At 46.0% G+C, this 15,000-nt stretch overlaps 1 protein-coding gene across 1 annotated transcript in view; it reads right to left on the bottom strand.

Annotated features, from left to right (window-relative positions):
- The window catches only part of iars1 (isoleucyl-tRNA synthetase 1), a 106,524-nt gene that overhangs the window by 87,364 nt on the left and 4,160 nt on the right, over nt 1-15,000 (bottom strand). The window contains 2 exon segments of the mRNA XM_031825799.1: nt 8,686-8,784; nt 12,592-12,683. Of these exon segments, the coding sequence (XP_031681659.1) occupies nt 8,686-8,784; nt 12,592-12,683 (191 nt within the window).

The following is a 15,000-nucleotide window of genomic DNA, read 5'->3' on the forward strand; positions in this document are numbered from 1 at the left end:
CCAGACAGACGAAGACCGGGGAGACGAGGTCCAGACAGACGAGGTCCCAGGCAGACCGGGGAGACGAGGTCCAGACAGACGAGGTCCAGGCAGACCGGGGAGACGAGGTCCAGACAGACGAGGTCCAGGCAGACCGGGGGAGACGAGTCAGACAGACGAGGTCCAGGCAGACCGGGGAGACGAGGTCCAGACAGACGAGGTCCAGGCAGGACCGGGGAGACGAGGTCCAGACAGACGAGGTCCAGGCAGACCGGGGAGACGAGGTCCAGACAGCGAGGTCCAGACAGACGAGGTCCAGACAGACGAGGTCCAGACAGACCGGGGAGACGACGGTCCAGACAGACGAGGTCCAGACAGACCGGGGGAGACGAGGTCCAGACAGACGAGGTCCAGACAGACCGGGGAGACGAGGTCCAGACAGACGAGGTCCAGACAGACCGGGGAGACGAGGTCCAGACAGACGAGGTCCAGACAGACGGGGAGACGAGGTCTAGACAGACGAGGTCCAGACAGACCGGGGAGACGAGGTCCAGACAGACGAGGTCCAGACAGACGAGGTCCAGACAGACGAGGTCCAGGCAGACCGGGGAGACGAGGTCCAGACAGATGAGGACCAGGCAGACCAGACTGGCGAGGTCCAGAAAGACGAGGTCCAGACAGACCGGGGAGACGAGGTCCAGACAGGACCGGGGAGACGAGGTCTAGACAGACGAGGTCCAGACAGACCGGGGAGACGAGGTCTAGACAGATGAGGACCAGGCAGACCAGACTGGCGAGGTCCAGACAGACGAGGTCCAGACAGACGAGGTCTAGACAGACGAGGTCCAGACAGACGAGGTCCAGACAGACGAGGTCCAGACAGACGAGGTCCAGACAGACGAGGTCCAGACAGACCGGGGAGACGAGGTCCAGACAGACCGGGGAGACGAGGTCCAGACAGACGAGGTCCAGACAGACGAACTCAACCAAAAAGGCCAACAGAAACGTCTGGAAATCCCATGAAGATGTTACTACGGTCTCATATCTTCTCGGTCTGTTTCTTTGGGTCTCATTCCTACCATTGCCGTTCTGTACTATGAACGAACGGTTCATTTCGGTTCACAGTAGAAAATGCCCAAAAGAGCGATAAAGAAATGGGATGGGACTGACTCCATTTCACTGAACTACATTTGCCATGACACAAAATGGCCGACATCCTGACAAGTAACACAACTAACAATCCCCTTGTGTCCCAATCATATGCTTTTAAATCTGTGCTGGGGTAGTGCACACGTCAGGGGAAAAAGGACTGGAGAATTGGGACCAAGGACTCATTAACACTTATGACCTAACGTAAATCTCAGTGATTAAATATAAAGTTAGTCTTTCTAATATGTAAAACAACTCAGATAGAAACTAGCACACAGTAGCATTGACTATATCCAGCTGGCCTCTAGATCATTTTCTAAATAAACAGAGATGCATTTTTTTCTTCAAGGTTAAAAACTTCCCCATCCAGGTATCTTCTCTCCTTTTTCCTTGTGTGAGTCCCAAATGGTACCCTATTCCCTGTATAGTGCACTACTGTAAACCAGGCCCAGGTTAAACCTAGTGCACTACTGTTAACCAGGCACATGTTAAACCTAGTGCACTACTGTTGACCAGGCCATGTTAAACCTAGTGCACTACTGTTGACCAGGCCCATGTTAAACCTAGTGCACTACTGTTGACCAGGCCCATGTTAAACCTAGTGCACTACTGTTGACCAGGCCCATGTTAAACCTAGTGCACTACTGTTGACCAGGCCCATGTTAAACCTAGTGCACTACTGTTGACCAGGCCCATGTTAATCCTAGTGCACTACTGTGACTAGGCCCAGGTTAAACCTAGTGCACTACTGTTAACCAGCCCATGTTAAACCTAGTGCACTACTGTTAACCAGGCCCAGGTTAAACCTAGTGCACTACTGTTGACCAGGCCCAGGTTAAACCTAGTGCACTACTGTTAACCAGGCCCATGTTAAACCTAGTGCACTACTGTTAACCAGGCCCATGTTAAACCTAGTGCACTACTGTTAACCAGGCCCATGTTAAACCTAGTGCACTACAAAGGGACTAGTGTGCCATTTGGGACAGTAGCCTTTTATTTGGGCCAATTTTTTTTATTTTGGGGGGGCCAAGCCGCTCCCATCCCAGCCACAGGAGGAATACATCCTTGTAAATGGCATCAGGTACCTCTAGTAGTCCAATGAGTTCATCAATTTCCCATTTGTGAGAAGGCATTTCTATTTAAATCAATGGAATTATTTCTCCCCACTACCACCCTCTCTAGCCATCCTAAATGGAGCATTTACAGTGTGCTGCTGTCCTGTGCGGTCTCGTGCTGAAGGAACGGAGCTATCCAACCTCTACAGAGACCCAAATGACCCAGAGCCACACGGCCCCGAGAGCCACACGGCCCCGAGAGCCACACGGCCACAGGGCCCCCAGAGCCACAGGGCCCCAGAGCCACAGGGCCCCCAGAGCCACCAGAGCCACAGGGCCCCCAGAGCCACACGGCCCCCAGAGCCACACGGCCCCAGAGCCACACGGCCCCAGAGCTGACACATTTCCCTGCAGTGTGTATAGTCCAATACAGATGTACCAAGTCTGATTCTAAAAATAACACAAATTAGCTCGATAATAATAAATATATATTTTAACCATACATTCTGTGGAAAAAAAGACTTGATTTCCACCCATCAACTCCAAAACAAAAGTCAGACCAAAATACACTGCTATGAAATGTAATTTATATCAAATAGAACGTCAAATAATTAAATGATTAAGGGTTGAAATTATCCTGACATCCAATCAACAGCCCACCAACACAGAAGATGTCAGGACACTAGCTATAATCAACAGGACACTAGCTATAATCAACAGGACACTGGCTATAATCAACAGGACACTAGCTATAATCAACAGGACACTAGCTATAATCAACAGGACACTAGCTATAATCAACAGGACACTAGCTATAATCAACAGGACACTAGCTATAATCAACAGTTCACCACAGAGGATGTCAGGATACTGGCTATAATCAACAGGACACTAGCTATAATCAACAGGACACTGGCTATAATCAACAGGACACTGGCTATAATCAACAGGACACTGGCTATAATCAACAGGACATGGCTATAATCAACAGGACACTGGCTATAAATCAACAGGACACTGGCGTATAAATCAACAGGACCACTAGCTATAATCAACAGGACCTAGCTCTAATCAACAGGACCCTAGCTATAATCAACAGGACATTAGCTATAATCAACGAGTTCACCACAGAGGATGTCAGAGATACTGCTATAATCAACAGGACACTAGTAATAATCAACAGGACACTAGGCTATAATCACAGGACATAGCTATAATCAACAGTTCACCACAGAGGGATGCAGGATACTGGCTATAACAACAGGACACTGGCTATAATCAAACAGGACACTGGCTAATAATCAAACAGGACACTGGCTATAATCAACAGGACAACTGGCTATATATCAACGGACACTGGCTATAATCAAAGGACACTGGCTATAATCAACAGGCACTGGCTAAATCAACAGTTCCACTAGCTATAGATCAACAGGACACTAGCTATAATCAACAGGACCACTAGCCTCTAATCAACAGTTCACCACAGAGGATGTCAGGATACTGGCTATAATCAACAGGACACTAGCTATAATCAACAGGACACTGGCTTATAATCAACAGTTCACCACAGAGGATGTCAGGATACTGGCTATAATCAACAGGACACTAGCTATAATCAACAGGACACTGGCTATAATCAACAGGACACTGGCTATAATCAACAGGACACTGGCTATAATCAACAAGACACTGGCTATAATCAACAAGACACTGGCTATAATCAACAAGACACTGGCTATAATCAACAGGACACTGGCTATAATCAACAGGACACTGGCTATAATCAACAGGACACTGGCTATAATCAACAGGACACTGGCTATAATCAACAGGACACTGGCTATAATCAACAGGACACTGGCTATAATCAACAGGACACTAGCTATAATCAACAGGACACTAGCTATAATCAACAGGACACTAGCTATAATCAACAGGACATTAGCTATAATCAACAGTTCACCACAGAGGATGTCAGGATACTGGCTATAATCAACAGGACACTAGCTATAATCAACAGGACACTGGCTATAATCAACAGGACACTGGCTATAATCAACAGGACACTGGCTATAATCAACAGGACACTGGCTATAATCAACAGGACACTGGCTATAATCAACAGGACACTGGCTATAATCAACAGGACACTGGCTATAATCAACAGGACACTGGCTATAATCAACAGTTCACTAGCTATAATCAACAGGACACTAGCTATAATCAACAGGACACTAGCTATAATCAACAGTTCACCACAGAGGATGTCAGGATACTGGCTATAATCAACAGGACACTAGCTATAATCAACAGGACACTGGCTATAATCAACAGTTCACCACAGAGGATGTCAGGATACTGGCTATAATCAACAGGACACTAGCTATAATCAACAGGACACTGGCTATAATCAACAGGGACACTGGCTATAATCAACAGGACACTGGCTATAATCAACAAGACACTGGCTATAATCAACAAGACACTGGCTATAATCAACAAGACACAGGCTATAATCAACAAGACACAGGCTATAATCAACAAGACACAGGCTATAATCAACAGGACACAGGCTATAATCAACAGGACACAGGCTATAATCAACAGGACACAGGCTATAATCAACAGGACACAGGCTATAATCAACAGGACACAGGCTATAATCAACAGGCACAGGCTAATCAACAGGACACAGGCTATAATCAACAGGACACAGGCTATAATCAACAGGACACAGGCTATAATCAACAGGACACAGGTATAATCAACAGGACACAGGCTATAATCAACAGGACACAGGCTATAATCAACAGGACACAGGCTATAATCAACAGGACACAGGCCTATAATCAACAGGACACAGGCTATAATCAACAGGACACAGGCTATAATCAACAGGACACAGGCTATAATCAACAGGACACTGGCTATAATCAACAGACACTGGCTATAATCAACAGGACACTGGCTATAATCACAGGACACTAGCTATTATCAACAGCCCACCACAGAGGATGTCAGGACACTGGCTATAATCAACAGGACACTAGCTATTATCAACAGCCCACCACAGAGGATGTCAGGACACTGGCTATAATCAACAGGACACTGGCTATAATCAACAGGACACTGGCTATAATCAACAGGACACTGGCTATAATCAACAGGACACTGGCTATAATCAACAGGACACTAGCTATAATCAACAGGACACTAGCTATTATCAACAGCCCACCACAGAGGATGTCAGGACACTGGCTTATAATCAACAGGACACTGGCTATAATCAACAGGACACTGGCTATAATCAACAGGACACTGGCTATAATCAACAGGACACTGGCTATAATTAACAGGACACTGGCTATAATCAACAGGGACACTAGCTATAATCAACAGTTCACCAAGCTATAATCAACAGTTCACCACAGAGGATGTCAGGACACTGGCTATAATCAACAGGACACTGGCTATAATCAACAGGACACTGGCTATAATCAACAGGACACTGGCTATAGTCAACAGGACACTAGCTATAATCAACAGGACACTGGCTATAATCAACAGGACACTGGCTATAATCAACAGGACACTAGCTATAATCAACAGGACACTGGCTATAATCAACAGTTCACCACAGAGGATGTCAGGACACTAGCTATAATCAACAGGACACTGGCTATAATCAACAGGACACTGGCTATAATCAACAGGACACTGGCTATATCAACAGGACACTAGCTATAATCAACAAGACACTGGCTATAATCAACAGGACCTGGCTATTAATCAACAGGACACTGACTATAATCAACAGGACACTGGCTATAATCAACAGGACACTAGCTATAATCAACAGGACACTAGCTATAATCAACAGGACACTAGCTATAATCAACAGGACACTGGCTATAATCAACAGGACACTAGCTATAATCAACAGGACACTAGCTTATAATCAACAGGACACTGGCTATATCAAACAGGGACACTAGCTATAATCAACAGGACACTGGCTATAATCAACAGTTCACCACAGAGGATGTCAGGACACTAGCTATAATCAACAGGACACTAGCTATAATCAACAGGGACACTGGCTATAATCAACAGGACACTGGCTATAATCAACAGGGACACTGGCTATAATCAAACAGGACACTGGCTATAATCAACAGGACACTGGCTATAATCAACAGGACACTAGCTATAATCAACAAGACACTAGCTATAATCAACAAGACACTAGCTATAATTCAACAGGACACTAGCTATAATCAACAGGACACTAGCTATAATCAACAGGACACTAAGCTATAATCAACAGGACACTAGCTATAATCAACAGGACACTGGCTATAATCAACAGGACACTAACTATAATCAACAGGACACTAGCTATAATCAACAGGACACTGGCTATAATCAACAGGACACTGGCTATAATCAACAGTTCACCACAGAGGATGTCAGGACACTAGCTATAATCAACAGGACACTGGCTATAATCAACAGGACACTGGCTATAATCAACAGGACACTGGCTATAATCAACAGGACACTAGCTATAATCAACAAGACACTGGCTATAATCACAGGACACTGGCTATTAATCAAACAGGACACTGGCTATAATCAACAGGACACTGGCTATAATCAACAGGACACTAGCTATAATCAACAGGACACTAGCTATAATCAACAGGACACTGGCTATAATCAACAGGACACTAGCTATAATCAACAGGACACTAGCTATAATCAACAGGACACTGGCTATAATCAACAGGACACTAGCTATAATCAACAGGACACTGGCTATAATCAACAGTTCACCACAGAGGATGTCAGGACACTAGCTATAATCAACAGGACACTAGCTATAATCAACAGGACACTGGCTATAATCAACAGGACACTGGCTATAATCAAACAGGACACTGGCTATAATCAACAGGACACTGGCTATAATCAACAGGACACTAGCTATAATCAACAGGACACTAGCTATAATCAACAAGACACTAGCTATAATCAACAAGACACTAGCTATAATCAACAGGACACTAGCTATAATCAACAGGACACTAGCTATAATCAACAGGACACTAGCTATAATCAACAAGAAGAGGCCATCTCACAAAGAACCAGAAGTATCAGTACAGATCAGTGTAGATGGAGGGGTTTGGCATGACAGTGTAGATGGAGGGGTTTGGCGTGACAGTGTAGATGGAGGGGTTTGGCGTGACAGTGTAGATGGAGGGGTTTGGCATGACAGTGTAGATGGAGGGGTTTGGCATGACAGTCAAATGTTTACGACATCAGCATGACACACCACACGTCCTACTGCAGCAAACCAAATGGCTGCTGCAGCGACAGAGTTACAGCCGATTTATGCTCGATCAGGGAGTGCGGACCTGAGGCTCCGTACAGACGGTGTGATGCCTCCGGAGGACAAATCTAGCTTCGTACGTCGATGCCGTACGCCCCCATTTTCACTACGTTTGGGGTCACTTATCCATTTCCTTGTTTTTGAAAAAAGCTTATTTTGTTGGCCATTAAAATAACATCAAATTGAGCACAAATACAGTGTAGACATTGTTAATGTTGTAAATGACTTGTAGCTGGAAACAGCGGATTTTTAATGGAATATCTACATAGGCGTACAGAGGCCCAATGGCACGTTGTGTTAGCTAATCCAAGTTTATCATTTTAAAAGGCTAATTGATTATTAGAAAACCATTTTGCAATTATGTTAGCACAGCTGAAAACAGTTGTTAGACTAATTGAGTATCTGGAGCATCAGCATTTGTGGGTTCGATTACAGGCTCAAAATGGCAAGAAACAAAGTACTGTCTTCTGAAACTCGTCAGTCTATTCTTGTTCTGAGAAATGAAGGCTATTCCATGCGAGAAATTCCCAAGAAACTGAAGATCTCGTACAATGCTGTGTCCTACTCACTTCACAGAACAGTGCAAACGGGCTCTAACCAGAATAGAAAGAGGAGTGGGAGGCCCCGGTGCACACCTGAGCAAGAGGACAGGTACACTAGAGTGTCTAGTTTGAGAAACAGACGTCCTCAACTGGCAGCTTCATTAAATAGTACCTGCAAAACACCAGTCTTAACGTCAACAGTGAAGCAGCAACTCTGGGATGCTGGACTTCAAGGCAGAGTTGCAACGAAAAAGCCATATCTCAGACTGGCCAATAAAAGAAAAGATTAAGATGGGCAAAAGAACACAGACACTGGACAGTAGATAGCAGGTCTTAGCAGTAGGACTTGACTGTCTCTGCATGGTAATATGCCGTAGATAGCAGGTCTTAGCAGTAGGACTTGACCGTCTCTGCATGGTAATATGCCGTAGATAGCAGGTCTTAGCAGTAGGACTTGACTGTCTCTGCATGGTAATATGTAGTAGATAGCAGGTCTTAGCAGTAGGACTTGAACGTACGGTAAGACAGAAGTAATGAGGATAGTAGGTCTTGTAACGGGTCTTACCAGTAGCATTTGTCATTGTTTTCCAGCAGCTTCTCCACCATGTGTTCGACCCGAATAAACCAGCTAGGAACAGCCTTGTAGATCAGAGGAGTGTCAGATCTGTAGGATACAAACATATATTACACACAACCAATCAAAAGTTTGGACACACCTACTCATTACAAACATATATTACACACAACCAATCAAAAGTTTGGACACACCTACTCATTCCAAACATATATTACACACAACCAATCAAAAGTTTGGACACACCTACTCATTACAAACATATATTACACACAACCAATCAAAAGTTTGAACACACCTACTCATTACAAACATATATTACACACAACCAATCAAAAGTTTGGACACACCTACCGTAATTTCTGGACTATTAAGCGCACCTGAATATAAACCGCACCCACGGAATTATTGAAAAATATAAATATTTTGTACATAAATAAGCCGAACATGTCTATAAGCTGCAGGTGCCTACCGGTACGTTGAAACATGTCTATAAGCTGCAGGTGCCTACCGGTACGTTGAAACATGTCTATAAGCCAGGTGCCTACCGGTACGTTGAAACATGTCTATAAGCTGCAGGTGCCTACCGGTACGTTGAAACATGTCTATAAGCCAGGTGCCTACCGGTACAATGAAACATGTCTATAAGCCAGGTGCCTACCGGTATGTTGAAACATGTCTATAAGCCAGGTGCCTACCGGTATGTTGAAACATGTCTATAAGCTGCAGGTGCCTACCGGTACGTTGAAACATGTCTATAAGCTGCAGGTGCCTACCGGTACGTTGAAACATGTCTATAAGCTGCAGGTGCCTACCGGTACGTTGAAACATGTCTATAAGCTGCAGGTGCCTACCGGTACGTTGAAACATGTCTATAAGCTGCAGGTGCCTACCGGTACGTTGAAACATGTCTATAAGCCAGGTGCCTACCGGTACGTTGAAACATGTCTATAAGCTGCAGGTGCCTACCGGTACGTTGAAACATGTCTATAAGCCAGGTGCCTACCGGTACAATGAAACATGTCTATAAGCCAGGTGCCTACCGGTACATTGAAACATGTCTATAAGCTGCAGGTGCCTACCGGTACGTTGAAACATGTCTATAAGCTGCAGGTGCCTACCGGTACGTTGAAACATGTCTATAAGCTGCAGGTGCCTACCGGTACAATGAAACATGTCTATAAGCTGCAGGTGCCTACCGGTACGTTGAAACATGTCTATAAGCTGCAGGTGCCTACCGGTATGTTGAAACATGTCTATAAGCTGCAGGTGCCTACCGGTATGTTGAAACATGTCTATAAGCTGCAGGTGCCTACCGGTATGTTGAAACATGTCTATAAGCTGCAGGTGCCTAACGGTACGTTGAAACATGTCTATAAGCCAGGTGCCTACCGGTACGTTGAAACATGTCTATAAGCCAGGTGCCTACCGGTACGTTGAAAAATGTCTATAAGCTGCAGGTGCCTACCGGTACGTTGAAACATGTCTATAAGCTGCAGGTGCCTACCGGTACAATGAAACATGTCTATAAGCCAGGTGCCTACCGGTACATTGAAACATGTCTATAAGCCAGGTGCCTACCGGTACAATGAAACATGTCTATAAGCCAGGTGCCTACCGGTACAATGAAACATGTCTATAAGCCAGGTGCCTACCGGTACGTTGAAACATGTCTATAAGCTGCAGGTGCCTACCGGTACGTTGAAACATGTCTATAAGCTGCAGGTGTCTACCGGTACGTTGAAACATGTCTATAAGCCAGGTGCCTACCGGTACGTTGAAACATGTCTATAAGCTGCAGGTGCCTACCGTACGTTGAAACATGTCTATAAGCCAGGTGCCTACCGGTACGTTGAAACATGTCTATAAGCCAGGTGCCTACCGGTACAATGAAACATGTCTATAAGCCAGGTGCCTACCGGTACATTGAAACATGTCTATAAGCTGCAGGTGCCTACCGGTACATTGAAACATGTCTATAAGCTGCAGGTGCCTACCGGTACAATGAAACATGTCTATAAGCCAGGTGCCTACCGGTACATTGAAACATGTCTATAAGCCAGGTGCCTACCGGTACAATGAAACATGTCTATAAGCCAGGTGCCTACCGGTACAATGAAACATGTCTATAAGCCAGGTGCCTACCGGTACGTTGAAACATGTCTATAAGCCAGGTGCCTACCGGTACGTTGAAACATGTCTATAAGCCAGGTGCCTACCGGTACGTTGAAACATGTCTATAAGCTGCAGGTGCCTACCGGTACATTGAAACATGTCTATAAGCTGCAGGTGCCTACCGGTACGTTGAAACATGTCTATAAGCTGCAGGTGCCTACCGGTACGTTGAAACATGTCTATAAGCTGCAGGTGCCTACCGGTACATTGAAACATGTCTATAAGCTGCAGGTGCCTACCGGTACGTTGAAACATGTCTATAAACTGCAGGTGCCTACCGGTACATTGAAACATGTCTATAAGCCAGGTGCCTACCGGTACATTGAAACATGTCTATAAGCTGCAGGTGCCTACCGGTACGTTGAAACATGTCTATAAGCTGCAGGTGCCTACCGGTACATTGAAACAAATTAACTTTACACAGCTTTTAAACGAAACACGGCTTTATGTGACGGTGCTCAGTTTTTTTTGAAAGTGGGAAAAATCCATAAATTTGCCGCGTCATTGTATAAGGGTTCAAAGCATGGAAATAAAGTAGCGGTTTATAGTCCGGAAATTACGGTAGTCATTCCAAGGTTTTTCTTAATTATTTTTTTTACATTGTAGAATAATAGTGAAGACATCAACACTATCAAATAACACATGGAATCATGTCGTAACCTAAAAAACAAAAGTGTTAAACGAATCAGAATATATTTTCTATTTGAGATTCTTCAAAGTAGCTAAAGTAGTGTCAGACGTAGAGAGTGAGGTAGAGGAGGAGGAGGAAGAGAGGAAGAGAGAGAGGTAGCGGAGGAGAGGAAGAGAGAGAGGTAGCGTAGGAGGGGAAGAGAGAGAGGTAGCGTAGGAGAGGAAGAGAGAGAGAGGTAGCGTAGGAGAGGAAGAGAGAGAGAGGTAGCGTAGGAGAGGTAGCGTAGGAGAGGGAAGAGAGAGAGGTAGAGGAGGTGAGGAAGAGAGAGAGGAAGAGAGAGAGGTAGAGGAGGCGAGAAGAGAGAGAGGTAGAGGAGGAGAGGAAGAGAGAGAGGTAGAGGAGGAGAGGAAGAGAGAGGTAGAGGAGAGGACGAGAGAGGTAGAGGAGAGAAAGAGAGGAGAGGTAGCGGAGGAGAGAAAGAGAGAGAGGTAGCGGAGGAGAGAAAGAGAGAGAGGTAGCGGAGGAGAGAAAGAGAGAGAGGTAGCGGAGGAGAGAAAGAGAGAGGTAGCGGAGGAGAGAAAGAGAGAGAGGTAGCGGTGGAGAGAAAGAGAGAGGAAGAGAGAGAGGTAGAGGAGGCGAGGAAGAGAGAGAGGAAGAGAGAGAGAGGTAGAGGAGGCGAGGAAGAGAGAGAGGTAGAGGAGGAGAGGAAGAGAGAGAGGTAGAGGAGGAGAGGAAGAGAGGAGAGGTAGCGGAGGAGACGAAGAGAGAGAGGTAGCGGAGGAGCGGAAGAGAGAGGTAGAGGAGGAGCGGAAGAGAGAGAGGTAGAGGAGGAGAGGAAGAGAGAGGTAGAGGAGGAGAGGAAGAGAGAGGTAGCGGAGGAGAGGAAGAGAGAGAGGTAGAGGAGGAGAGGGGTAGAGGAGAGGAAGAGAGAGAGGTAGTGGAGGAGAGGAAGAGAGAGAGGTAGTGGAGGAGAGGAAGAGAGAGAGGTAGTGGAGGAGAGGAGAGAGAGACCCATCTGGGAGGTCAGTGGGAAGGTCACCAGACAGACCTACCAGGAAGTGTTTTCTTGGGAGTTACTAAGGAAGACTGACCTCCAACAGAAAGGGTAGCTATGCTTGAAAGAGCCGCTGTTGACCAGACGACCCCGTTCCTTCAGCCATTTGATGATGTTCTTGTCAGCATCCTACAGGAGAGGGAAAGCACGGTGAGATTGCTGCTCGGCTGAAAACTTCACCCAACTTCCCGGGTTTATCGGAAATTACAGTTGAAGTATTTCCCTTCCTGATTCTGGAAATCCTCCAACCACAACAAACATAATCACAATGACAGACTACAGTTCAGTACCAGCTGACAGAGAGATAGGAGAGGAGACAGACATATCCCAGAATACAGTTCAGTACGAGGAGACAGTGTTAGGAGAGGAGACGGTGTTAGGAGAGGAGACGGTGTTAGGAGAGGAGACGGTGTTAGGAGAGGAGACGGTGTTAGGAGAGGAGACGGTGTTAGGAGAGGAGACGGTGTTAGGAGAGGAGACGGTGTTAGGAGAGGAGACGGTGTTAGGAGAGGAGACGGTGTTAGGAGAGGAGACGGTGTTAGGGAAGGAGAAGGGTTTAATTGTTCTCCTTTACAGTGCATGTTAATTATAGGAAATCAAACCAGCAATTACTCCGTTCGGTAACACCATTTTTCACACTCTCTACTACAAGGTAACATTAATTCCTCTTTCTTTTTACTTTCCCTATAGCGGCTCATATACTCTCCAGGCTTGTCTTGCTTTTTACAAATGATCTTTCTAAAAACAGGAGAACGGATTGATTCAGATTAGTGGAAACGGGTTAGATGTATGTGTGTGTGTGTCCACTGTGTGTGTCCAGTGTGTATGTGTGTGTGTCCAGTGTGTGTCCATTAGTGTCCAGTGTGTGTGTGTGTGTCCAGTGTGTGTCCATTAGTGTCCAGTGTGTGTGTGTGTGTCCAGTGTGTGTCCATTAGTGTCCAGTGTGTGTGTGTGTGTGTGTGTGTGTGTGTGTCCAGTGTGTGTCCATTAGTGTTCAGTGTGTGTGTGTGTCCAGTGTGTGTCCATTAGTGTTCAGTGTGTGTGTATCCAGTGTGTGTCCATTAGTGTTCAGTGTGTGTGTGTGTCCAGTGTGTGTCCATTAGTGTTCAGTGTGTGTGTGTGTATCCAGTGTGTGTCCATTAGTGTTCAGTGTGTGTGTATCCAGTGTGTGCATCCTGGCAGCAGACTGGAACTGCATGGTCCTTCCTGTCTGATACATAATTGATTTAGGGAGTCTTCTGTTAACCTCCAAAGTGTGTATGTGTGTGTGTGTGTCTCCAGTGTGTGTGTGTGTGTGTGTGTGTGTGTGTGTGTGTCCGTGTGTCCAGTGTGTGTATGAGTATGTGTGTGTGTCCAGTGTGTGTGTCCAGTGTGTGTGTGTGTGTGTGTGTTTCTTAACCTCCAACATCAACGCCGCCTGGGACAACGCCAGGCGGTGCATCAACTCTCCGGGTCCTTCAGATGCGTTAACCCCTAAATGACTCCAGGTTAGAGAAGTGGGCCAGTCAAAAGAAGGGCTGCCAGTTCAAATCCCAGGTGGTTCATATCTATTCTAGGGCCCTGCTGCCTGCCTCGCCTGGCAGATGTGTTAAACCCGGTGCTAACCTCCTCGTAAAAGGCACAGCAGGAGCCTCAAGGTTAGAGAAGCAGGCCAGTAGTAAATCGAAGGGTTGCCAGTTCAAATCCCAGACGGTGATGGCGGCGAGATGACATCAAATGACATCAAATGTTGTGTGTTCTCTTAAAACTAAATTAGGTCAAACTACCAATTCCAAAAAGTGAGTTAAAAAAAAAATATATGTAACTGAAGGTTAGTTAAAATCCACTTTAAAACTATTTTTGTCATCATATCAAGGCTACCAACGAACTACAGTACGGCTGAGGGGAGACCGGCACCAGCTGTGATTCCACCAATCAGAGAGTATGGCTGAGGGTGTGATTCCACCAATCAGAGTACGGCTGAGGGTGTGATTCCACTAATCAGAGAGTACGGCTGAGGGTGTGATTCCACCAATCAGAGAGTACGGCTGAGGGTGTGATTCCACTAATCAGAGAGTACGGCTGAGGGTGTGATTCCACTAATCAGAGAGTACGGCTGAGGGTGTGATTCCACCAATCAGAGAGTACGGCTGAGGGTGTGATTCCAACAATCAGAGAGTACGGCTGAGGGTGTGATTCCAACAATCAGAGAGGACGGCTGAGGGTGTGATTCCACCAATCAGAGAGTACGGCTGAGGGTGTGATTCCACTAATCAGAGAGTACGGCTGAGGGTGTGATTCCACTAATCAGAGAGTACGGCTGAGGGTGTGATTCCACGAATCAGAGTACGGCTGAAGGTGTGATTCCACGAATCAGAGAGTACGGCTGAGGGTGTGATTCCAATAATCAGAGAGTACGGCTGAAGGTGGGGTTCCACCAATCAGAGAGGACGGCAGAGGGTGTAAT

The sequence above is a fragment of the Oncorhynchus kisutch genome, linkage group LG5 (genome assembly GCF_002021735.2).
Source record: "Oncorhynchus kisutch isolate 150728-3 linkage group LG5, Okis_V2, whole genome shotgun sequence".
NCBI lineage: Eukaryota > Metazoa > Chordata > Actinopteri > Salmoniformes > Salmonidae > Oncorhynchus > Oncorhynchus kisutch.